Source organism: Chrysemys picta, chromosome 5, assembly GCF_011386835.1.
Source record: "Chrysemys picta bellii isolate R12L10 chromosome 5, ASM1138683v2, whole genome shotgun sequence".
NCBI lineage: Eukaryota > Metazoa > Chordata > Testudines > Emydidae > Chrysemys > Chrysemys picta.
In genome coordinates this window covers 54,440,535-54,467,836 of record NC_088795.1, presented here as the reverse complement: position 1 = coordinate 54,467,836, position 27,302 = coordinate 54,440,535, and the positions used below count along the sequence as shown (strand labels likewise).

At 40.0% G+C, this 27,302-nt stretch overlaps 1 protein-coding gene across 16 annotated transcripts in view; it reads left to right on the top strand.

Moving 5' to 3' along the window:
• INPP4B (inositol polyphosphate-4-phosphatase type II B) overlaps positions 1 to 27,302 on the top strand; it is a 496,579-nt gene that overhangs the window by 383,064 nt on the left and 86,213 nt on the right. For all 16 annotated transcript variants that reach the window (XM_042850295.2, XM_065596417.1, XM_065596418.1 and 13 more), the window contains 2 exons: positions 1,845 to 2,057; positions 11,450 to 11,597. In XM_042850295.2, the coding sequence (XP_042706229.2) occupies positions 1,845 to 2,057; positions 11,450 to 11,597 (361 nt within the window). The remainder of the gene's footprint in view (positions 1 to 1,844; positions 2,058 to 11,449; positions 11,598 to 27,302) is intronic.

The following is a 27,302-nucleotide window of genomic DNA, read 5'->3' as shown; positions in this document are numbered from 1 at the left end:
GTCCTCTTGTGTCTGTCCAGTGATTGATGCCAAAATGGCTTCTTTTTTCTCCTTATATTAGTGTCCCAAATTCATCTTTTTGTCCTCAGACTCAGGATGATCTCATGCTGTTCTTCTCTTCTTGTGGACTTCCTATCCCCCTGCTGATTCATATGTAAATGGGGCTTCCATTGCTTTTGATCACACCTTGTTTAATTCATTGGAGACAGGTTGATAGGTCCCTTCCCTTCTGTCTGGGGAAAACCTGTTTCTCCCAGTGTTTGTCACCGTCTTTAAAGCATAATATCATGCATTATCCATATTTTCTCATATAATGTTAATACATAGATTTCACAATTATATTAATCACCAGTGGATCATTAGCTTTCAGAAAGGACCTTACTCAATACACATTTGTTATACAGTAATATTGTATACAATCAGTTGATTCAGTTACTTATCATTTGAGGTTCAGACCCTGGACTTTATAGCCCAAATGGTTTCTCTCTGTTGTTGGGGTATAGACACCATACTGTCTGTCTCCCCACCACCAATTTGTTTATCTTATATGTAAACAGACCTTTATTGTCTCTGCCTGACAAGAAAATGAGCATTCCTTTGTCTAGGGCAGAATGCACTTGTACACTGCTTGCCAAACACATCTTAAGGACATAATTCTAGCACATATTTGTAACTCTTTGTATATATCCTCTACCTACATCATGCAAGAATATTAATAACCAGTGAGTTGTTAGTTTTCCAATGATATTTTACATGACACCTTTTTAGATACAGATTATGACGACAGTGTGTTGGATGTAGTGAGTATGTCAGGGCTGACAAGAGCTGCTGTCAGAGAGTAATCAACCACAAATGGGCCTCTGAGTCAGTTATTCTAGGAATGGCATGAAGGACTCCTTTTCCTCAGGAGCGTCAAGGTCCCTCTTCTCCCCAAAAAGGCAGGCAGCAGACCTCTCAATACTGCCAGCAACTGGAGTATATCTGCTTGGCTGAGTAGGCCAGGCCTGTTGCTCTCATATCTTCCTGCATCTCAGAGTCTCCTGCTGGGATGGTATTGGCAAAGACTCCCAGAGCTGTGGATTTGAGTTAACACCCCACTTAGGTGAAGGAACATTATGTAATTTTAAAGCTTTTGTTCTGGTTTCTCTGTGATGATGTCACTTCATTGGTTATTCTTGAGTCACATTTTCAAACTTGGCTTTGCAACCATAAGGGCTAGTTTTTTTTTTTTTTTTTTTTTAAAGAAAGATGAGATTCTGACACCATCGCACAACTAAGTCCAAAAGCTGGGTCCCTAGGCATGAGCCTATAGTGCCTATGCCTATGACTTATTCCAGCACTGATCTAAGCTCATGCTTTGTGCATATACTTCAGTTCCACTTGTAAGCATTGCCTTCCTTGTGCTATATTCTACTTGAATGTATTTATTTATTTGTTTCTTTTTTGGAAAGAAAATTCTGAAATTAATCACATTTTCTTTTGACATTTGTTGGGACATACTTAAAAAGAGCAGCAGATTGATACTGTTCAAACAGTTATCCCCATAGAAACCTGTCTCTACAGAGAGGATTTGGATCTAGAATAAAACAGGACTATGTAGACAGATGGTCTTTATAACAGATGCTGTACCTTTGCATTAACTTTTAGAAGAGTGGAATTTCAGAGACTGGCAATGTTCCAGAACCTGACATTGTTCCCCAATGTTTGGTATAAGGTCCTTTCTGTGTCTCAGACTGTCTAGCAATTAATTTTCACTCTACCTAAACAAAATATGTATTTTAATAATTACATATACATTACACCATTACACACTTCGGTCTAACTGCCCATTAATTTCTTTCTAGACAGAGTTATTTGTGCATGCCTTCAAGGATCAGCTGGTCAGAAGTGCCCTTTTAGCGCTATACACAGCCCGTCCAGGCTGTGTCCTCAAGAAGCCAACTGTGCCCAGAAACAGTGTGGAAGGGTGTGGTGATCAACAGGGTCAGGACCATCCATCTCAGATCAAACGGCAGAACTCTATACCTCACCATTCAGAATATGATGAAGAAGAGTGGGTAAGTAGCCTCAAAGTTCTTGCTTGAAACTCTATCAAAAAATCCACAGCTAAGTGTAGACAAACAGGAGTCCCCTCTTGTTAGAAAGACAGAATTTTAAAACTTTAAATACTACTTTATTTTACAGACGCATAGATTCCATTTTCTGGTTCATTTGAATCCCAAGAATACTTTTCTAATGAAGTCCCACAAAAGTAACTTGAAACAATTTTCTGATTAATAATTTGCTTGTGTGTGACTGCTTAGTTTGTGCAAATAGCAGTGTTGGAAGCGAAAATCTTCATGACCAGATGGGAAAAAGCCATGCTGTGTGTTTACCTCAATTCTTTGTCATTTAAGCAGATATAAAGGGGACTAAAAAGGAGTATGAAATCAAAGTGCAATTTTTGCCAAGAGTGAACATAAATAGTTTCAAAATGCATGAACTAATGATCAGTGAAAGAGAACTGTTTTCTATGAGTCTATTCTTAGAGGATATCTGTAATGCCATAAAAGAATCAAACATGGTTTTTAAATGTCAACATTCTTAGCAGATCTTTCAATGATTTGTACAATTTATACAGCTGAGATTTTGTGAATCCGTTATTTCAGTGGATGCTTTTATGATTGATCTTTTCCCTCAACACATTCCTCCTACATCCTCCATTCTATTTCTCGTTAGTTTCTTATACTCAGTTCATCGCTGTGGTATCATGGATGCAAGTACTCCAACATATTAATCTTTGCTGTCAATAATTAATAATTAATCTTTGCTTGTGAGAGCTTCAGTATCTTCACACCTAAAGTTCTGCTTATACCATGAGTATGGAAAGAAGAATATTTTTCAGATAAAGAAAAGATGAAAAAATGTGTTTTTTATTTTAAATGAAAGCTGAAATGTTCAGGTAATAACTTGACTCTGGGTGCTGGAGCTTTAAGAAGAACAAATAATACTGCAAGACTTGCGATAAAATCATGAGTGTTGATGATATTGAAAAGATTAATAATTTTGTACAAGTTGAATCTTAGTTCATTTTAATACATTTGCAGTTACGTAAACGCTACCTTGGTTTTATTTGTTTGTTGAAGCTTTATTTTATTTCTTTATAACATGAGTTACAGACTCCTAACATTTGTCTAAATCAGCAATGAAGCACTTAAGCACATGCTTAATTTGAAATATGTAAGTATTCCCATTAAAGTTAAGCACATGCTTAAGTATTTTGTGAGATCAGGGCCTAAATTATCCTCTCATTAGCTTCCCATTCTCTGTTTTAATGGAAAGCTGATGGCATATATTATCTTAGTTTTAATTACTGAACTCTTGTCAACATGGTGGAAATAGAGCAAGTGCTTGGAAAATGTGAGAAAAATGCTTAATCTAATATGCAATTTAGTTATGCAATAAGATTTCTTTGAAAATTTGTTTGGAAGTTAGAAAACAATTAAACCTCAAAGCAATATTGTGCTTTCTGTGACTCTCTATGCCATGTGCAGTATTCTTCATCTTTGTGTTGGTGCAGATACATATTGCTTTTCTTTCACTATATCAAAGAAACCAGAAGTTTCTTGTAGCTGGGAGTCTAAGTTTAGCTTGACTGAAATCTAAAATAATGTCCTACAAAACTCTTAAATGGACCCAGCTCTTGCTACTTTAAATAACTCAATTTTTTATTTTTTTATAATACTGGTGATTTATTTTACAAGCATCTGGAGTCATGAGTTCTAGGCCCAACTTTAAAAAAATGCAAAAAAAAATTTCTTTATAAGGAGTAGCTTCCAACTTTCTATTTTAATATTCTGTTTTTCATGTTGAGTGGGAAGGAGATCTGAGAAACTGAATTATTCTTAACTAATCTGTGTGTCGTATAAAGAAAGTATATTTAAAAAGAATGCATATGCAGATTTCTAGTAACTTATGAAACTGCCTATATTCCTTGACATGCATACGCAGTTAGGCTAAAACTTAATGTACAAACTAAACCCTTTTGAAAAATAGCTTTTTGTATTTCTGTTCTTTGTTGATTATTTATATCTGGTAAGAGGTTTTTCTTTGCCTTTTTGAGTATACATTTCTAATCAACTTACTGTAGTTCTAATCAACTAAATGTAGTATACATTTCTAATCAACTGTCCTATTTCTGCAACTGGATCCAAATTGGTGGATCCATTGGGGTTCTGTAGTGAACCAGGGATCTTGCTATGTTGATCCAGTTGCAGGATCAGGGCCCTGAGCAGCAGTGCTATAATGCACCTTTCTCTTTGGATGTCAAATGCAAACATTAATGCTAGACAGTTGACAGCAGTATTGATTGAGCTACTTATACTGGTGTAATTGTAAGCACTATGCTTAGATAGTACCAAAGCATTACTGCTTAAGGAAAAATATTTAACTTGATAGTTACAGATTGCCTCTGAATAGTTACTTCCTTCTCTGCTTGCCAGCTGCTTCTGCTATCCTAGAACCTCCCTCCAGGGAGGGGAAAAAATGTCATGTCATGCATAATGCAAGAGTGGGTGGGCAGACTGCCACTTGGAAGTGTTTCTGCTCTACATTTCTAGCTTACTAGTTAACATGGTTGGGGTTACAATGCTATTTGTATAGTAATAATAAAAACATACAATGGCGAGAACAAGCTGACTTTTTTCCCAGTTAAAATGGCAATTCTAGAAGATTACATATAAAAATATTTATAAAAGTAATTAGTATACCAAAAATTATGCAATTGAATGTTGAAGTGGAAAGTAATCAGTATTTTGTATATAATCATTTTATTTTTGATAGTATTTTAACCAGTGTGCTAATACTGCTGTGTGCAATATCTGAATATACTGTAATTCCTGTGTCAAATATTCTCCCACCCGCAATAGCCTATTTCCCAGTGGTCTCCAACCTTTTTACGCACAAGATCACTTTTTGAATTTAAGTGCAACCCAGGATCTACCCCAACCCTTCTCTGAAGCCCTGCCCCACTCACTCCATTCCTCCCCCCCCCTTCGTTGCTGGCTATCCTCCACCCTCACTCACTTTCACTAGCTGCAGGCGCCCGCCAGGTGGCACTTACTGCAGGCCGCTCCCACGCCGCTCCCAGAAGGGGCCAATGTGGCCTCTAGGGGGAGGGTAGAGTCACCAGACAGCAACTGTGAAAAAATGGGACGAGGGGTGGGGAGTAATAGGCGCCTATATAAGAAAAAGTCCCCAAAAACGGGACTGTCCCTTTAAAAACCAGGACATCTGGTCACCCTAGGGGAGGGCACGTGGCTCCGCGTGCTGCCCCATTCTGCAGGCACTGCCCCCGCAGCTCCCATTGGCCACAGTTCCCCGTTCCCACTCAATGGGAGCTCTGTGTGCAGTGCTTGGAGGCAGAAGCAGTGCACAGACACCCTTGCCCCTCCCTCCCACAGGGCCACGGCAGCATGCTGGACGCTTCCGGGAGTGGCGTGGGGCCAGGACAGGCAGGGAGCCTGCCTTTGCCCTACTGCACCGCCGGACTTTTAGCAGCCGGAGATCACAGTTGACTGGCAGAGTCTCCAGGACCGACCAGTCAATCGCAATCGACCGGTTGGTGACCACTGCTATATCTCATTCCAAAGTACTGTCCCATCATGAGAGGACATTAGCTAGGATTCATGAACATTCATTAAGATGTGTGACCTATTATGAACATTCCATGAAGAACTATTAACATGCAGTTTTGGCGCATAGCTACATGCCTGCATGATAATTTAAGCAGGCGCAGTGCCTCTCAGACCTCTGGGAACTACAGTGGCTGTGCTCTACTTTGCAAAAACAAAACTCTGCTGGCTGGTGTGAAAGGGATGGGATCGCTGATGAGCTCTGCAGGGTGTTTGTTGAGGCCTGTGGAAACAAAGGCAGTCTTTGGGCCCCATGACATAGAATTCTGTCTTTTATTTTAAAAGTAAATCAAGTTTCTGCCCCTTCTCAATGATGTAAAATGAGTGTAAGTGATTCTCCTGGATCAGATCCCACCTTATTAACCTTTCTTAAAATTCTTAGGCTGGCCCTCTGCTACCAGGGGGGTTACATTTGTGGGGAGAGTGCAGAGCCAGCGCTAGGCATAAGCAAACTAAGCAATTGCTTGGGGCCCCCCATTAGTATGTGTTGTGGGAAGGGGAGTTAAAATATTCCTGCTTAAGGCCCTCAGTGGGCTATAACACCACCTCTGATGGGAGGTCTGAGAGAATTGTTTAATGGGGTTACCTAAAAGTTTGAAGACTGGGCCTGCTTGTTAAAAATATGATGCTGAGCTGGCTTTGGTGACTCAGGTGGCTGGCATGGTGTGGGTACACCTGCCACTGCCACAGTAGCTTTTGTAAGAGAAACTTCTCTTCTGCATTCCCCTCTAGTGCCAGCAGGAATGAATGGGGGATGCATTGCTGTATACACTGTGCAGCACTAAATCCCAGCTGCCTCCCAAAACTTCTTCGAAGAAGGAGGAGAGGCAGCAAAGCTAAGCTGCTGCTGAACTGAGTAACAGCCTGCACCCATTGCAGCCCTCCTCTCTTCCTGCCATTGGCCTGCCTGTCCAATGTTTAAAGAACGAGCACTGGGAGGGAGGCAAAAGCCTAATTCCCTTCCCCTGATTTCCCAGCAGCACTCCAGGGAACCTGCTGCTCCATCTGACCCTGAACAGTCAGGGGAAACCCATCCACCTCAAGAATTAAAGGGGACCCAATACCTAATTCACCATCAAAGGGACTCACTTTCCCCTGGCCATCTGCCCTGCAGGTAAAGGTAGCAGGTCGGCTATTGCCTGCTATTATTGCAGCCAGCACAGGCTAAAGGACACTTTCCTGCTACCATTACTCTGGCTGTGAGGAGCCTACCTGTGAAATAGTTTTCATGAGGTGTTGGGTAGGGGGAAGCATAATGGGTTGAGAAGGTGGGAGGCGGGTGGAAGGAGTGATGGGAGGGAGGAAAATGGTCTGGAAATCATGGATTTTTTGAGGGGTGGGAAAGAATATGGAATTGATGGATTTCTTTATGTGCAGAAGAATAGTATGGAATTGATGGATTTTATTTGGTGAGAAAGTGTGTTTTTTACCTAAGAAATGTCATATGAACGAGATGGAAAACTTGAAGGGGCCCTTTGTTAAAAATTTGGCCCTCTCCCCTGTTGAGAGAAAAGCATCAGAATCAATGCTTAGCCTCGGATAGACCTTGTGACTCCTCAACATAGTGACTTCCTTTTCTCTCAGCCTCTTCTATGGAGAACATGGAGGCTCTTTACTCCCTCTGTTTCTCTTGCCCACACCTACATATTAGGGTTAGGGTTAGATTTTTGGATGTTTCTCTACATTTTCAAATATAGTTATTTCAATTACAAAGTGTACAGTGGTCACTTTATATTATATTTATTACAAATATTTGCACTGTAAAACTGATAAAAGAAATAATATTTTTAAATTCACCTCATACAAGTTCTTTATCATGAAAGTGCAACTTAGAAATGTAGATTTTTTTTTTTTTGGTTACATAACTGCACTCAAAAAAACCCAATGTAAAACTTTAGAGCCTACAAGTTCACTCAGTCCTACTTCTTTTGCAGCCAGTCGCTAAGAGAAACAAGTTTGTTTACATTTATGGTAGATAATGTTGCCCGCTCTTTATTTACAGTGTCATCTGAAAGTGGGAACTGTTGTTCGCATGGCTCTTTTGTAGCCAGCATTGCAATGTATTTATGTGCCAAATATGCTAAACATACGTACGCCCCTTCATGCTTTGGCCACCATTCCGGAGGACATGCTTCCATGCTGATGATGCTCATTAAAAAAATAATGTTAATTAAGTTTGTGACAGAACTCCTAGGGGGAGAATTGTATGTCTCCTGCTCTGTGTTTTACTCGCATTCTGCCATGTATTTTATGTTATAGCCATCTTGGATGATGACCCGGCGTGTTGTTCATTTTAAGAACAGTTTCACTGCAGATTTGACAAAACGCAAAGAAGGTACCAGTGTAAGATTTCTAAAGATAGCTACAGCACTTGACCCAAGATTTATGAATCTGAAGTGCCTTCCAAAATCTGAGAGGGATGAGGTGTGGAGCATGCTTTCAGAAGTCTTAAAAGAGCAACACTCCAATGCAGAAACTACAGAACCCAAACCACTAAAAAAGAAAATCAACCTTCTACTGGTGACATCTGACACACATGATGAAAATGAACATGCGTTGGTCTGCACTGCTTTGGATCATTATCGAACAGAACTCTTCATCAGCATGGACGCATGTCCTCTGGAATGGTGGTTGAAGCATGAAGAGACATATGAATCTTTAGTGCATCTTGCAATGCCGGCTACAACAGTGCCACGTGAATGCCTGTTCTCACTTTCAGGTGATATTGTAAATAAGAAGTGGGCAGCATTATCTCCTGCAAATGTAAACAAACTTGTTTGTCTGAGTGACTGAGCAAGAAGTAGGATTGAGTGGACTTGTAGGCTCTAAAGTTTTACATTGTTTTATTTTTGAATGCAGTTATTTTTTGTACATAACTCTGTATTTGTAAGTTCAACTTTCATGATAAAGAGATTGCACTACAGTACTTGTATTAAGTGAAATTGAAAAAACTATTTTTTATTTTTACAGTGCAAATATTTATAATAAAAATAAATATAAAGTGAGCACTGTACACTTTAAATTCTGTGTGGTAATTGAAATCAATATATTTGAAAATGTGGAAAATATCCAAAAATATTTATTTAAATGGTATTCTATTAACAGTGTGATTAATCTTTTTAATCGCATGATTAATCGTGATTAATTTTTTTAATCACTTGACAGCCCTACTTTTTTCCTGTTTACGATATTTCATTATGCTTTGCAGAATTCCCATCTCAAAATCACTCTCAGACTCATGGTTGAAATTAAATGTACTTCTTCATTTTCTCAACAATTTTCAGGCACCCTTGAGTTAGAGCTGATATCTAGAACTAAGATTTCCAAGGGGCCTCTTCCTTGCATCTGATTTAGGTTTCAATATTATGCATGCAATTATTAGCTTGTGTAATCCCCCATATTGATGTGAATATCAGGTAGTTAGGTGTCTAACTGCCTGTCATGGATGTACAACGGCCGTTTTTTCCCACTTGTTTATTTGTACATACAGTATTTCAGCCACAAATTCTACAGGCTGGCTTTGAAAATTATGGCCTCATTAGTATATTAAGTGGTGAACAGTGAGTCTGCCTGAGAGTTACTAATTTCTTACCACTTCCAGACAGTTGAGACTTTATTTAGAACATTCTTCTGATCAAAACAGTCCTCAAGAAAAAAACAAAAACTGTTACCTAAAGCAAAAGCACTTCCTTTAGCAACACTACATATTTCTTCTATATGAGGACTAGCTTCACAAATGCATACAATATGTATGGCCTTCTATGGGTACTTTCACTGTGAGTGTTTGTATTGTTTTTTTTACAAAACAGACACCTACACTTTATGCATGTGTGTGTGTATGTATGTGTGTGTGTATATATATATATATATATATAATATATATATATATGCACATTTTCATGATTATATCATCATGACAACAGATTTATCACATGAACAGATTTTATGTTACAAGCTCTAACAGCTGATTATACTGACTGATTAACCTATATGTAACTCATATTCAAATGTGTTGTTAGTTTCCCTTTGAAATCACATCTCTCCGTGAAGGGTTTGTGTTCCTTTTTAGCTGCCACCACTTTCATGTACATGTAATGGATGCTATATAATACATGCAGTACTAGTACTAAACACATGTATTATATTTTACTTATCACAAATCTACTTCATGTTCTGCATATCTCTAAATTTAGACTCTTATACATAAATCAGGATTATTTTACAGTATTAAGTAAACTTTCCCACTATGTGTTATACAATCTATGATTAATTGGACATAGTTTAAGATTAACATTAAAAGACCCTTGAAAGCCACGGAACCGCCAGCCATTAAGAACTATACACACAAGTACTGAAAATACTGTAGCAACTTCTAAAAGTGTGATACATTCTACAGCAGAATTACATGTTGTAAAGTATGGTGATACACAATACAGAATAGTTTTAGATTAATAAGACGTTTGCCTGAGTAGAAGTTCTGGCACAAATCCAGCCTCTTCTATCTCCATCCAGCTTCCATTTGTTTATATTTGTCTGTAACCATAGTATTATTTTTTAGTCTAAATTCTCCTTCTCCCACACATCCTTTGTGTGAGTCTTCCCATCCCCCACCTCCACAGCATTGCCCATATGTGATGTTACGTTCATTATGTCTCTGCTTAAGTCCTCCTGCTTACCCTTTTCTTTCACTTTGTCTTGTAAAACTCCCTTCCTATGCCTCCCACCACAAAAACACGCGGTACAGTTCTGGGCACCCCATCGCACATATATAGAAGAATGATCGCATCACTCACCCTCTTTCTTCCATTAGCTATCCATTTATTTCAGGTCAAATGATTCATTTTAATTTTAAAGTGTGGATGGAGTCATTCCAAGCTCTGTCACTACCCTTGTCTCACAATTTCTCTCTACTTATCTGGCTCTGGCCTCTTTTCTGGATCTAAGAGCCTTTCCTTCTGCAGCTCCTGACACCTGCAGGAGCCTTCTTGTTCCGCTCCAGCATTGTGATTCTAGTCTGTCTCATTCCAAATGACTTGACCTTATCTTTTCATCTGTGCTTATACCTCTTGATTTCGCTCCCGCTCTATTATTTCTGCAGTTTTAACTCTGTAAAGTGTCATGGGTTGCAATTTGTATGGAAGATGATGTACAAAATGAAATTGCATTAGATACTGAATGTGGCATATAGGCAGGCTGCTAATATTGGTGTACCATCTCTCATTTTTATGTTTGCTTATTCAGCATAGGTCTCATTTTAGCAAATGGAGGGTTCAGTAAATGGGCACATCCTTTTGATAAAGCTGCACATGCAAACCACGGTGTTGCAAACAAAAAGCCAATCCCGCAAGGTAACGAGCACCCTCACCTCCCATTGCAGTCAGTTAATCGGAGGCAAGGATGCTCAGAACCTCACAGGACTGAACCTAAAGTGGACAACTTTGCATCCAACTGTACATGCAATATGGGCATATTTAGGAGATTTAGCCCTTGGTTTTGGACAGTGTGAAGTGAACAACAAATATATTACTTTCAGTGCCTTAAAAAAATCAGTTCCCATTCAGTTATTTACACCAAAGAAACAGGGACAATGGAAAAAAAATCTTGAAATGATGATATGCTGTGTAAAGATGTTAAGTTACATAATTGGTAGATACCTAATCTTCACTATCCAATTCAGTAATTCTACTGTAGACAATATTAAGAATCCAGTGGTCTACTAATACATCTCTCTCTATGTTTCTTTCAATAATGTGTAGTGATACTGATGCTCTTTTCAGGATAGGGTGTGGACCAATGTGGGGAAGAGTTTAAACTGCATTATTGCAATGGTGGACAGACTGCTTGAAAAAGACAACAGCAGCAGTGGCATTAAGGAAAGTGAAAATGACCCTTCATCTGCAGATCGCATGGTATCACATACAAGTGGTAAGAAACCTATTTTTTATGATTGACTGGGTAAATAAAAGGAAAAAGTCACAATAAAAATGAGATAGAAAGAGTGAATAGTGTTTTTGATGAAAGTGCTGATAGTATGGTTTTGCACATTCCTAGCCTTGAATGACGGAAAGCTGTTTATCAAATTGCATCTCAGTTGTGCACTCAAGAACTGCTTGCAGTGCTCAATTTTTTGTGCTACATAAAAGCCTCCTTGAAAGAACAGTGTTTTCCTTTGAAGTCTCTGACATAATTTAATCTATTTTAGGTTTTTCTTGAAAATACCATTCAGAAAAAAGACTCGAGCATACATTAACCCTTAAGGAAATTTTAACACACACTTTCAAAATGTCTTTTGCTCATAAATCCTTTGCTGGTTCCAAAATCAAATCACTTTTTAAAGATAAAGTTGCTTCTCTTTTGTAAATGCAGCAGTTTCTGCAGAACTGGATATTAGGTAGAGGATGATTTAACAATATGCTGTGGAGAAAATTCTCACAGATCCACACAGTGATTCTTGACTGCATTATTCTGTTCTTCCTACTGGATTTCTAATTGTTTTCATTTGCACAGAGTGTGAAATATCTTGTTTTGTGTGTGTTGCAGTGAATGTAAAAGTGCCTCTTTGAAGGTGTATGGTATTCCATGACCTAAGGAAAGGGTCTTGGAAGCAGAACCAAATTCTGGGCTGCAAACTGGTAGAAAACTTACGCTTCCTTTTATTTAGTGGAACAGTGCATGATTTGGGCTCCATGTTTTCTTTTATCCTGTAATTACTCCTTTGTGTGTTTCCCACATTTTCATGACTTGGTTTTAGAACAAAGATATTTAAATTATTAGAAATTTTATAAGATTTGGTTATTCAATTAGTTAAAGCTAATATTCCATCCCATTTGTGTACTGGTGCTAGGATTTTAGCTGTAACCCTGATTTAAATGCAGCTGGAAGGCCAACTTATTTACCAATACCAGAGATTTGTGCCAAGACTGGCATCCAAAGTTTCTGCATCAAATGTGTAACTCTATTTTTATGGTAAAGAGATGGAACTTTTCTTACCTGTTACATTTGCTTCTGTGAGTTTCTCTCTATAGCAGGGGAGAATCTACCTCAGCTGTAAGGTCAGGGGAATGGGTGGCAATTTTTTGGTCTATTCTTTATTCTCCAGTAATAATTGTGGGAGTGGGCACAGTATGTAGATTCAGAACTGTGTTCTACTTGAAATGTTTCTTGTACGTTGGAGTGAGGTACAAAATCTCACAGATCAGCTAGGAATAGTTTTCAGTTTGAAACTATCTTCAGGAAGGGAAACTCAACAGTCCTGGGTCTGATAAAGACAGCAAAACCGAATCTTAGATGTTCTTGTGGGAAACTGTTCCTCTTTCTCATCACCCCCTTCCTCCCCCCACCCCTCCCCGTGATTGTAATTAACTCTTACTAGTTTTTTTCAACATCATGAAGTAATAGTAGATTTCTTAATAATGAATATTGGATTTGTTTTGCAAATGAAGCCTCTCTTACGCTACCTGTGTGTTAGATATGTACAGTTCTCTATCTGTTCTCCAGATGGCATGGATCATTTTGGCTGTAGAACAAGATTTTACATTACTTTAATTTTGTTTACCTTAACTGAAAGAAACTTAGAACTTTGTGTATGTGTTTTGGAAGTCCTCTGCCCACAAAAATAAGAAATTAGAGAAGTATAACTTTTAAAAGTCCATTTTTCCCTTGCTCTTTCAAGCCTCATGAACATTTTCCTGGTGGTGCTCTCTAGATTGAAACATATTTGACTAGTCCCATTCTATTTGTGTATGATATTGTACCATTAGCTATAACAAAGGGACAAAAGGTGCCCTTTGCTTACACTCAGGCTCGTAATTTACAAAGCCAGGTGAAAAGTTGATTAGAGTCTTTATCTCTCAAATTCAAAACTACTTTGAATTACCTTCCCCAAAAAATGTTTAGCTTGAAAGGGATTTAAGAAATGTGCTAAATGTTCTCCAAGCAAAATGAAGATATTGCCCTACGCTAAGCAACAGTACTGTTTTTAATCTGAGGAAATTACAGGAGACATCATTTGTTCCACTCATAAAATCTCTTCCAGAGTTGAAAAACAGAACAAGAATAAACAAACCTTGTAGTAATTATGACAATGAAGCAAATTCTTCTTCTTTTTTTTTAAATTCTGCCCTTATTTCTTCTCAGATGTTTACTAAGGGCCTGACCATGCTCCCAGTGAAGTTCATATGAATTGACTTCAATGAGAACAGAATTGGGGCGTTTTAAATACCTTTTTTGGGATTTCTTCAACATCTACTTAGTTGTAAACTGTAGATTCTTTATTTTGTTATATTTTATTTGTCAGGAGGCGTGGCTTCATTTCTGCATTAAATTTTGATGGCTTAAAGTGGAGCTGGGAAGGGTAGACCTAGAAACTGAAATGTTTTGAAAGTTGCCTCCTATTGTAGAACTTACTTTAAAAAGTTATCTCCACAGTGTGGAAAGCTTTCAGATATTGAAGAGCAATAGGAACTGGTGTAGTTCAGGTTGCGTAATAAACTCCAGTATACCTTCCTGTTTTCAGTTCCTGATAATGTTCTGAAACTTTTGCCTTCTGAGGCCACAATTTTCCATGCGTGATCTCTGCCTAAAGGTGATATTTCTCTCTCTCTCTCTGTGTGCGTGTGTGTGTGTGTGTGTGTGTGTGTGTGTGTTTTAAGAGTGTGAGGTGGAAGATTAAAGATTTATGATTATGTACGCAGAAGTCAGGAAATGCCACAGTCAAGGTGATAAACTGAACTTTAATTCTGCTCCGTAGGGTATCTGTAGCCTTTGGTTACATTACATGATGTCATACTATTTCTCAAGAAATCCAGCATAGTACCATGATATTTTACAGCCATAGATACACATTTATATCTTGCAGTGCTGTATACTATTTTGTGTATGCAAGACAAAGTCCATGGAAGTCAATTACATGAAAATTTCTCAATGAATGTTACTTACATGTTATACCACAACTTAAACATAACAAAACTGAGTAATACTGTAAATGTACTAGCATGCATAGGTCCCCAGTTAACTCCGTTAGCTTCCTAGTTGACTAGCTCAGTCCCGAAACTGACCCTATAAGAAAAGCTGTGCTGTTGGTTGAAAGGAAAATATATATAACACATGAAGTTATAACCAGATTATTAAAATACGTACTTTATAGAGAAAAGAACTGATCATATAAAAAGGCTGTCAATAAAGATATATTTGATCATTATGACATAAAATTAGTGTAAGTATTAAAAAATGGAAAAAATGTTACAGGATTCTACACCTGTGTATTTAAGGTTGTAGAAAATGTTATGATGATATACTGGATTATCTGAGCAACAGGATATGTTCCAGTAATTAAGGATTGCATCATAATACATACCCAAAGGGTGAAAAGGTAGGGTTTCATTTTCTTTGCACTCTGAGTATATACTTCCTGAATTTTAGGGTGCATAACATATCCATTGTATGTAATTTCCTAAATTTTAAAATGTGAATACATTTACCGTTTGACTTTTTTCCCTCTCATAGATACTTACTTCAAACAAGGATTGTGCCCTCCTTAATCCATCTTTTCTTACAGTCTGACCGTTGAGTATATTCTTAAGGCTGAATTTGAGATATCAGTTTCCAAGGTAACAGACTATGGTGTCATCAGCACAGGATTATGATTTCACTGCAGGATAAAGCATAAAGAGAAGATGGGTTTTAAGGGAGAACATTGTTTCTTAAGCTTCAGTGTTTTGCTATGGAAAATTACTTGACAAAGTTAAATTATGTTATTTTCCTTTTTTTTTTCATAGTCCTCAGACTGTGAAAGTCCTTTTTTAAGGATTTCAGTGTTACCAGTTTGTACCATGCAGTAGCTTGCTCTCATGCAAGCACAGGATTCTACATTCATCCTAATGTATATGTTACGATTTGTAGGTGGACAGACTGATAGGATAGTTTTGTGGAATGATCTGCTCAATGAAATTGAGAGGGATTCCACAGCTCTAGATTGGAACACTTTTGTAATTATGTGCTCTAGGGAACTAGGTGCTTCTGCACCTGAACCAGTGTCTTTCTCTGTGACAAAGTAACTGGGTGTGGTGGGGGGGATTTGAAACAATGCTATGTTCCCTTTATAGTTTTCTTCCTCAAGTAAATAGTTTTCTGTATAAAAGTTCCTCAGTGGAAATGTATTTTATGTTCGCATCAGATATCATCTACTTTCAGGAGCAGGAGCATGGAAATTTCCATAAACTTTTCTCTTGTGTTCCTCCTTTTCCGTGTCTTCTCTTCCCTGTCTCTTCTTTCACATTCTCCTTTTCTGTAGTTTTCCTGTGGAACCCCTTTATTCTTCTACTTCCACAGCCCTTATATACTCCTCATATCCGTTATTTATCTTTCTCATTCCTTTTTTCTTCCCTCTCTCCCTTTACTTAGCACATGCTCTCTCTCTCTGTCACTCAAACTGTAAGACTGCCCAGCTTCAACAACTTGAATTAACTGATAGATGCTATGAGGGAATGAGGTCTTTCTAAAAGACCCACTGTCTGCAGTGCAGGAGGGAGGGAGATAATGTTTAAATCAATCAATAATGTTTTAAAATACTGTCAGAAAATCCAGAGCAAGATAGCAATTTTATAGCAAGTGTTATTTTGTTAATCCTATTTATTGTGTGTTTTAGATTTGACTCGCTTCCTGTCTCAGGTTATCAGCCTTCTTCATTTGTTTTCGGTATGGCTTCTGATTTCTCTCATAAACAATGCTGAGGGCACGCTCATATTTGAGTGTGGTCAGATGGTTTCAGCATCCACTGTTAATCACTGTGATTATATGGAAAATTTTAGGTTTTAGGCAGTAGAATAGCAATCTCCATAAACTGTAAATTCTTCCACTTCAGCATCAAAGTTGTTCAGTTAAAATAAACATTACAACAGGTTCTGCTTTCCATACAGCAAAGAGGTGAAGCAGTTATTATTTTATTATATATACTGCAGTAATACACAGAGGCCTTCTCGGGATGGGGTCCCATTGTGCTAAATGCTGCACAAATGTGATAAGACATGGTCCCTTCCCAATGGGCTTAGCTACTGTATTTGAGTTAAACCTAGCTCAGAGTCCTCATTGGAAAGAGGAAGAAATTAACTGTGATTTTATAGTAATAATATGTAAAATATTTGAACCATGATCAATAAGATTTCTGAACTCTCTTTTTAAGAAGTTTACCTGAGAATAATTATTTCGGTCATTCAACTCTCCTGTTTTTTAATTTCATACCATTTTAATTTTGAGACAGTTGAAAGCCACAGAAGTTTTCACTCCCTTTACAGTAAGGAGTATATGGTATTAGACAGCAAAGATAGAATTAGCCACATCTGAATCCTCTAAGTATGTTGCTGGGAAAAGTAAGAGCAGGTGCGGCTCCAGGCACCAGCGCACCAAGCGCATGCCTGGGGCGGCAAGCCGTGGGGGGCGGCTTGCCAGTTGCCGTGAGGGTGGCAGTCAGGCGGCCTTCAGCGGCATGCCTGCGGGAGGTTCGCCGGTCCCGCGGTTTCGGCGGCAATTTGGCGGCAGGTACGCCGAAGGCGCAGGACCGGCGGACCTCCGGCAGGCAGGCTGCCAAAGGCTGCCTGACTGCCGTGCTTGGGGCGGCAAAATACATAGAGCTGCCCCTGAGTAAGAGAGAAACTTGGGTTTTTGCTAGCTCACAGCTAGTATATTTCAGTTCTCATTAAAGGGCCCAGTTAGGCTGTGCACATAGTTGGCCTGATTTTGAAAAGATCAGGAGTCTATGACCGTGCCCAAAAGTATATATCCTAATGTAGTGTGCCTAATTTGTGTGAGCAATTACCACTGTACACATGCAACTTGGGTATTGGGATGCAGAAATTCCCAGTTGAATGCCAGACAGACTATTTGCACATACAGTCATGGTAATTGCACAGGCAAATTTGGCTTGTAATCGTGGACATGTCTTTGATTTTTTTATATGGCCCTAGGTGTCTGATTCTATCAAGCCTTTACTTTTGCTGTGAATATCTTTTGCTGGTCTGGGGAGAGGTAGTTTGCACCACTTCCTTCCCTCAGGAATTCCACTAGGAAAGTGCAGCTTTAAGTTGTAATTAGGATTCCATAGTAGCCACACTGCTCTGCTGCAGACTGACTCTGAGGTGTTCTCAATCAAGACTGCCTTCTGGCTTTCCAGGCCATGCCCCCTCCAGGACAGCAACATGCAGTTTGGAGCTGTGCTGTCTGACTGAGCAGACTGTGACGGAAGGGAAGCTGTGGGGACCTTGCACCATTGCCATTCTTCTCACTGCTTCTCCCACCCTAACTTATGACTACATAAGACAACAGAACCTAGGGCTGAATCTGGCTCACGCTCTCAAACAACAGTGTTTTCTCTTTACAAAGTACTCCTATAAAGCCTCTCAGTGTGTGTGTACCCTGCAATAAAACACCTGCTGCTAACTCAGCTATAAAATTGAAGTGTAGCTACTCAGGCTCAGGCTGAAGCCTGGACTCTGGGGCCCCGTGAGAGTGGGGAGGGAGTCCGAACATCTACACTGCAACGTCAGACCCCACAGTCTGAGCCTAAGGTGACCAGATGTCCCGATTTTATAGGGATAGTCCCAATTTTTGGGTCTTTTTCTTATGTAGGCTCCTATTACCCCCCACCCCCGTCCCGATTTTTCACATTTGCTATCTGGTCACCCTATCTGAGCCCCATGAGCTCAAGTCAGTTGACACAGGCTAGCCACAGGTGTTTTATTGCAGCATAGAAATACTCTCCGATATGAGACAGTTATACTCTAGCCAAGTGTGCTGAAGTCTGTAATAAACTCCAAAGTGTAGTGGGGGAGGGGAGTGTTTATATAAATCATATAGACCTTGGTTCCCAAAAGCAGCCTAATAGCAGTAAAGAGCTCATTGTGCAAAAGTAAAAAATTCATAGCTGAATTTATGAAAATATTATTTGAGCATAGCTTTGTCAGTTTTAAAATGGTTAAATTTCTGGCAATTTACCCTCAGCTTCCTCAGCTTGTTAAGCAGTTAGCTAACCAAAATAACACTTTTTAAGTAGCATAAAAAGTGTGAAGTGAAAGCAGAGGTTGAAGGAGCAACAGCACTGACTGCAACTGTCATTACCACGTACAGTTTGCACACAAACACTGAAAATAAAAATATCTAGTTGTTCCTGAGCGAATGGGCTTAAAATACTATTTAGAACTAAAAAGCTGAATTCATCTTTCACTTTTAGCCCTTGTGTGTGTGTTTGGGACGAAAACTGAGAATATAAATGAGATCAATATCTTGTGGTGGTGTACAGTTTACACTCAGAGGTGTGTGTGTGTGTGTGTGTGTGTGTGTGTGTGTGTGTGTGTGTGAGACACAACTTAGTCCACTGGGTATTGACATGCACAACTTTTGCTAAAATTGATGTGAACTGTGTATATAAATCCTACTAAATTACGGTTGTGCATGGGACTCGAAGGCTCCTGAGACTGGTAATGGGACACAGAGTTTTTCATCTCTTGGTTCAAATCAGGCCCAATGCCGTAGCTACCAAAATAGTTTCTGATGGCTGTTCAAAGATCTATGTGGAATGAGCTAGTGATCTCAGTTCAGTTCCTAGTGGAAAAGTGTCTGCACCTGAAAGTCCACCATCACAAGTGGCATCCTTCTTGGTGTTTTTAAGAGATGCCAAGGGTTGAATTATCATGGAGACCACCCTTAGAGGCATATTGACAGGGCACAGAGGGGAAGCTTGTACTGTTGTTCCCTATGGTGTCTCCAGGCCAGGCAGTCTGGTACTTATTCAAGAACTAATCTTTATTTTTTTAAAAACTAAAAAAAAAAATGAGACTTTATCCTTCAGTGGGTAAATTCCCTAGTTTCTAAATGTGAAGGGCTATTCTTATTTTATAATGGGGAATGATAAGTGATAATGCAATCCTGTTTCAGACTTATTTTCTAGCTCCACCTACTGGAGATTAAACATATTCTGTGTTGAATGAATGAGCAAAAATTCAGTGCAAACAATCAGTCAGATGATTGGTACAAGTAATTTAGTTCAGTTTGAATAATTTTATCTTGTACCCTGCAGGAAAAAACCAATTCTATTTATATTCTAGAATAACATTCTAGTATTGTCCAAAACTGAATGTGTTCCTTGTAGATCATCAGGCGAAATGTAGTGAGCCTAGAGATTTTGGAAAACTGCTTTTTAAAACATAACTAAACAGATGTATATTGTAAGTGATATAAATATTTTGATGGGTAATTTTGCTGGCATTTCATAGTGTTTGTGGAACTTAAAAATTCAACAGAAGTTGAAACATTTTTAGATATTCAGTGTGAGAATTTTTGATTAAAATAATTATCATTATGAATCCCTTATTTAATATACAAGGTCAGCTCTCAGAGATCAAGTTAATTAATCAGGCACGCTCTGTTTTCATCACTGTGTGGGCGATGACACTACAAACACAGTTGCAGGGAGATGCCCAGAGACTGCCCAGGTGCGTGCTGCAGGAAGTGGTTTTAGTTCAGTACTAGATATAGAAAGAGGTTCCAATTACTGAATCTCCAGTGATTTTCATGACATTAATGAGTACGGTGCTATTGGCGGTGCCACCTTTTGTGTGAGATATAAAACCAAGGTTTTAAGCACCTCTGATAATTGAGTAGAATAATGTTTAGTACTTCCATGCTCTTAGATCTTCAAAAGTACTTTATTAGTTAGTATAGTGATGTTGATATTAACATAAAGTACTCCCAACACTGACAAGAGTAAGGGTTTTTATTCTGTTGTCCAGCGTAAATGTCAGTTTGAATAATTAGAATTCTGCATATTCACAATGAAGTTTCAGTTGGGTATAGGTTGCTGTGTACTCTTTAACAGCTGTTGCTGTCAATCTCAGAAGTGACTTTGTTTTGGTGGTAAGTTAAATGTTGTGTGCATGTCTGAAATCTCTTCAGCTGAAAAGTCTGTGTTAACTGGAGTGTAGTTATGTTCCATAGGGTTGCACTGAGTTAAGATCCACTCTTGTGATGTCCCTAAGGCTTATGGGAGATAGAGTCGTGCGGCGCTTGTGAGCTCCCTAGGAGCCAAGTGTCAGTCCTGCAGCATTTATGAGATTTGCAAGACTGAAGCTCCCTGGAAGACTTCTCCCCTCCTCTCCTTTTCTGCTGAGCCATCTCTATGCTATAATCAGGGCAAATCTGATTATATAAACCCACAGTTATGAAGGTATTGGGAGTATTCACAAAATTAGGGTTCTGCTATGTGTATGTATTTCCAGAGTGTATTTGGGACCTTTCATTAAGAAAAGAGATTAAAAGTATTTAAGTAATAGCTTTTCTTTACTTACTGTACATTGAACACAGACGATAGAGGCCTACAGCCCTGCACTGGAATTGCCATTCTTTTCTAGCCCACTGGTTCAGATACAATAGTCTGTTTCCTGATAAATCAGCAGTGAACAAAATTTGATGCTATAGAAGAAAGCACACTCCCAACAACCAGTGCAGTGAATCTTATGTGGAATACTTTGGGAAAGAGAGGGAAGAAAATTTAGATGACTTCCTATTTAGATTGTAAGCTCTTCAGTGCAGGAACTTTCTACTACTCTGTGTCTAGCACAATGAGAACCCATTCTTGGTTAGTCATTAGGCATGATTAATATAATAATAATAATTAGAACCTGAAACTGAAATCTGATCATCATAACTTGCTTGTAACCACTAAGTGTTGTTAGTAAGTCATATAAAGGTTAAGATATAGAGAGGGTTAAAAATTATCTAGCTCTTTTTTAAAATCCTGTCACGGTATGTGCTTCAATAATTCCTTGAACTCCATATGTAACACGTAGTATATTTATAATAAAAAGAAAATACTTCTGTGTTTTTTTGTAATATCGATGGGTTATCTCCTTTGACTGAGTGATCTCAGTTACATATCGTTGGTTTCATTTCTCCCTCTCACTGGGGTTCAGAAATTTATTTTCCTGACTCAAAGATAAGACTGTAATAAAATTCTAAGATTCAAAAGCATCTTAAATGAAACAAATAAAGCTTGTCAAAGAAAACCATGCCTAGGTCTAAGACTCCTTAGCTCTCCCCAGGCAGTCTCAATCCAATGAATTTGTAGAAACAAGATCAGAAAATATGACACTTACGTTTCTAGAGCGCGCTCGCTCTCTTTCTCTGTGATTGCCAGTCTTTTTGCCTGACCCTCAGCACTGCAGTACCTTAGGGCAGTGGTTTTCAAACTGTGGGTCGCGACCCAGTACTGGGTCGTGGAATGTAAGGCACTTGGTCGCGACGTGTCTGGTCAGCACTGCCGACCGGGCCATTAAAAGTCCCGTCGGCAGTGCTGCCCAGCTAAGGCAGGCTAGTTCCTACCTGTTCTGACACTGTTCTGCCCCTGCCCCAAGCACCGGCTTCGCACTCTCATTGGCTGGTTCCCAGCCAATGGGAGCGGTGGGGGGTGGTACCTGCAGGCGAGAGCTGGGCAGAGCTGCTTGCATGCCTCCGCCTAGGAGCCGGACCCACTGCTGGACGCTTCCGGAGCGCAGCACAGCCTGCAGTGCCAGGACAGGTAGGAAGCCTGCCTTAGCACCCCTGCTGCTTCGCTGACCGGGAGCTGCCCGAGGTAAGCCCGAGCCCCAATCCCCTGCCCCAGCCCTGAGCCCCCCCCCCAAACCCGGAGCCCTCTCTTGCACCCCAAACCCCTCATCCCCGGCCCCACTCCAGAGCCTGCACCCCCAGCCCAGAGCCCTGACCCCCTCCCAGACCCCAACCCCGCTCCATCCCTGAGCCCCCCTAACCTCTCAAACCCCTCATTCCCAGCTCCATTGGGTCACAGGCATCAACAATTTTCTTCAACTGGGTCACCAGAAAAAAATGTTTGAAAACCACTGCCTTGGAGTATGTCTATAGTACAGCTGGAAGTGAGTCTACCAGCCGAGATGGACAGAACTGAGCTAGAGCACTAAAAATAGCAATGTGGATGTCCCAGCTCAGGCTTTCAAGCCCACCCAACCCTCTAGGCTTCAGAGCCTGAGCTCCAGCCCAAGCCAGAATGCCCACACTGCTATTTTTAGTGCGCTGGCTCAAGCCCCACTAGTGCGACTCTGTCTGCCCAAGTTGACAGGCTCACTCCCAGCTGCAGTGTAGACATTACCAATCTTACCTCTTGAAATAGGATGAATGTCAATTAAACTTTTGAGGCTACTCTAATGTGATCGGGTCTGACCCTGCTTATTACCATATCAGGCATTGAAGCATCCTTCATATTAATACTATGACAATAAACTCTGCTCTTATCACATACTGAATTACTTCTCTGGCACAGCGTATGCTGTGTCTTCCAATCTCATTGATTATTGTGTTTGCTTTCCTGGGCAGTTTTATTTCATAGATTCATAGAGCTTAACGCCAGAAGGGACCAGATCATCTAGTATGACTTACTGTGTGTCTTTACATTTCTCTCAGTTACCCCTGTCTTGAGCCCAATAATTTATATAGTGTTTGGCTAAATCATATCTTCACAGAGTTATAGACTGTAAGGCCAGAAGGGACAACTGTGATCATCTAGTCTGACCTCCTGCATAAGACAGACCATAGAGCTTCCCCTAAATTATTCCTGCTTGAGCTAGAAAGGCATCCAGGCTTGATTTGAAGACATCTGGAGATGGGGAATCCACCACTACTTCCCTTAGTAGTTTGTTCCAATAGTTAATTACCATCACAGTTCAAATCTATGCTTAATTTCTAATCTGAATTTGTCTGGCTTCAGTTTCTAGCCATTGGTTCTTATGACCTTCTCCATTGGGTTGCTAAATTTGTTAGCACTTGGTATTTTCTTCCTGTGAAGGTACTTACACACTGTAATCAAGTCACCTCTCAATCTTTTTGATAAACTAAACAGATTGTGCTCTTTAAATCTCTCAGTGAGGCATTTTCTCTAGACCTTCAATCATTTTTGTGGGTCTTCTCTGCACCCTCTCCAATTTCTCAACATCCTTGTAAAAATGTGAACATCAGACCTGTACACAGCATTTCAGTCTCCATCTCAGATCTAATCACCTCCCTACTCCTACTAACTACTCCCCGGTTTATATGTCCAAGGATCACACTGAACTTTTTGCCACTGCACTGCAGTGGGTGCTCATGTTCAGTTCCTAGTCCACTGTGACCCTTAAATCCTTTTCAGAGTCACTGCTTTCCAGGATACAGTCACCAGCTCAATAGGTATGACCTGCATTCATTTTTCTCAGATGTATAACTTTTCATTTGGTTTTATTAAAACACATTTTGTTTGAATGTGGCCAGTTTGTCAAGAAATCCAGATTACTAGATGACTGCCCTGACCTCATAATTATTTCCTACCTCCTCCAACCTAGCATTTCAAAAGTTTCTTTTATCCTTCATAGTCCCCTACTCATAGCATACACTTTCGGTCAGAATTTAGTTCATGGAGATATCTTTTCAAATCATAGTCTAAATTAACTTCCCTACAGGACACCTCTGTCTTCGCTTTCCAGTATTAATTAGTCCTTCACTGATCTGGCTTGGAATGTTACTTGAAACAATTTGTCATTATCTCCAACTTAATTTATATTGTGGCAGAGCTCCGACCTGGTCTCCGTGTGTCCAGCGCTTCCAGGAGGTTTATGCTAGCCTCAGAAGCTCACTGTGACCCGCCATGTAGCCCTTCTCTCTCTAGGGCCAGGGTTACAGTCTACCGAGCCCTTTTCATCATAAGCCAGCAAGGAGGTTGGTGAGAGAACTCCCACAGTCTCTGTTGTCCCTACGGGCTTATTCAAGAACAGTTTAGCCTCCCGGCCTAACCAGAGTGAGCTCTTTTACAGTATCAGAGGAGTCTTAATTAGAGTCAAGTGTTCACATTAGCTTAACAGCCTCACCTGACTCTTTGCAGGTTAATCAGAGTCAGGTGTTCTCATTAGCCTAACGGCCTCACCTGACTCTTTGCAGGCTAATTGGAGTCATGTGTCCACCCTACCCTGGAGCAGTCCCCGCTCTGGTCAGTCAGGGAACAGAAAACTGCTTATCCGGTGGTCCGTATATCTGATTTCTACTACTCTGCTATACATCAGCTGGCAGCTCCTTCACGGAGCCGTGAGCACGGGCGTGTACTTGGCGCGGTTCACTCCCCTCCCAGACACCTGCCCCTTTTGCGGTGTGAGGGAGACCCTGGCGCATGTATATCTGGAGTGTGCCAGGTTGCAGCCCCTATTCCAGCTCCTCTTGGATATATTATTACGTTTTGGTTGCACTTTTCCCCTCACCTGTTCATCTATGCACTCCCTATCCGTGGCCCAACAAAGTCGCAGGACCTCCTTGTCATCCTCCTTCTAGCCCTGGCCAAAATGGCCATCTACAAAACCAGGGAGAGGAGGTTGGCTGATGGGGTTTCCTGTGACTGTGGGGCCTATTTCCGCTCCTCCGTGCAGAGTTCCTCTGGGTGGCATCTGCTGGGTCCCTTGACACCTTCGAGGAGCAGTGGGCACTGTCCGGGATTTTCTAAATGGTGTCTCCGTCAGATTCCCTTCGTTTAGCTCTGTGATCTCACTCCCATTCCTGTTAACGCCTTAGTTGTCCCCCACAATTATTTGGAATCCTGGACCTGTGGATCCTCCCCTTAGGCTGGGGGGAGGTCCTTTAGCAATGAGCGGGTGGTAGCTTCCGCCCACCCACTGCCAAAGGACCTCCCCCCAGCCTAAGGGAAGCCCGCCCACTTTCTGGATCCCAATAGGACCTACTCTGCTGTACCCAACTGGCCTGCGTCAATCACAATATATTTAAATGGAACATATTTTCATTAAGTCTGTGATCCTTAATAACACCAATCCACAGCAAATATGGTAGCTTGCTGTACGTTATTCAGTCTGTCACACGCTGTATAATCTTGGTGTTTTCTACACATCTGAATTCTTAAGGTTAGGTGATGAAAATTGGACAGATTCCTGAGGCGGGTGAATCTTGTTGGGATGTATTAGAGATTAGGCAAACCCTGGGTGGTTTGGATGCAGATCTAATTTTATTAAAACCTACAAAGTCCAAATGTGGAGTAGTGATGGGGCCAGTTTGGATAAATGATTCCAGTTTTCGTCCATCACTAGATATGTTTGTTGTATTCCTTTTTATTTCACTCAAGCATTCCATTTAAAAAGTATTTCATTATTTGAAAATCTTTTATTTTAAATATGCACTTTAACAACACATCAAAATATATTTCAAAATATTGTGATACATAGTTATTTTCATTACCAACATCTGTCCTTCAGATAATTCCAAAAGTCATTTTATTATCCTTAAATATCCAAAACAAAAAAATAGAGAGAAGTTAAAAAAAAAAATAGAGAAGAATGACTAATCCCCATACCATACATTACTCTGCTAATCCTGCACCCAGCTGCTTCTTTTCCTTGCCTTCCAAGGCTGATCTCCTGTCAGATGTGGGCAGCTCCCACTCTCACAACTAAACTGTATTTGTTCAGCTCTGTATAACTTAGATTATAAACTCTTCAGTGCAGGAATGAGGAGCAGATTCTTAGCTGGTGTAAATTGTCAAAAAATTGATCCCAGTGATTATTGGACCACCAGGAGAGATCCCTAAGGGTACGAATGAGCAGCGCAGGAACACATTAGGAATCATAGATTCATAGGACTGGAAAGGACCTCGAGAGGTCATCTAGTCCAGTCCCCTGCATTCCAGTTACCCTGACAGGTGTTTGTCTAACCTACTCTTAAAAATCTCCAAAGATGGAGATTCCACAACCTCCCTGGGCTTACCCACCCTGACAGTTAAGAATTTTTTTCTTAATGTCCAACCTAAACCTTCCTTGCTGCACTTTAAACCCATTGCTTCTTGTCCTTTCCTCAGAGGTTAAGGGAGAACAATTTTTCTCCCTCCTCCTTGTAACAGCCTTTTACGTATTTGAAAACTGTTATCATGTCTTCTCTTCTCCAGACTAAACAAACCCAATTTTTTCAATCTTCCCTCATAGGTCATGTTTTCGAGACCTTTAATCATTTTTGTCGCTCTTCTCTGGACTCTCTCCAATTTGTCCACATCTTTCCTGAAATGTGGCATCTAGAACTGGACACAATAATCCAGTTTAGGCCTAATCAGTGTGGAGAGAGGCCTAATCAGTGGAAGAATTGCTTCTTGTGTCTTTCTTACAACACTCCTGCTACTACATTGTAGGCAGTCATTTCCCATTTTGTATGTGTGCCACTGGATCTTCCTTCCTCGGTGGAATATTTTGCATTTGTTCTTATTGAATTGCATCCTATTTACTTCAGACCATTTCCCCAGTTTGTCCAGATCATTTTGAATTTTAATCCTATCCTCCAATGCACTTGCAATCCCTCCCAGCTTAGTATTGTCTGCAAACTTTATAAGTGTACTCTCTATGCCATTATCTAAATTATTGATGAAGATATTGAACAGAGCCGGACTCAGAACAGATTCCTGGGGGTCCCCTTTCCATATGCCCTTCCAGCTTGACTGCGGATCACTGATAACTACTCTTTGGGAACGGTTTTCCAACCAGTTATGTACCCATCTTATAGTAGCTCCACATAGGTTGTATTTCCCTAGTTTGTTTATGAGAGGGTCATGCGAGATAGTATCAA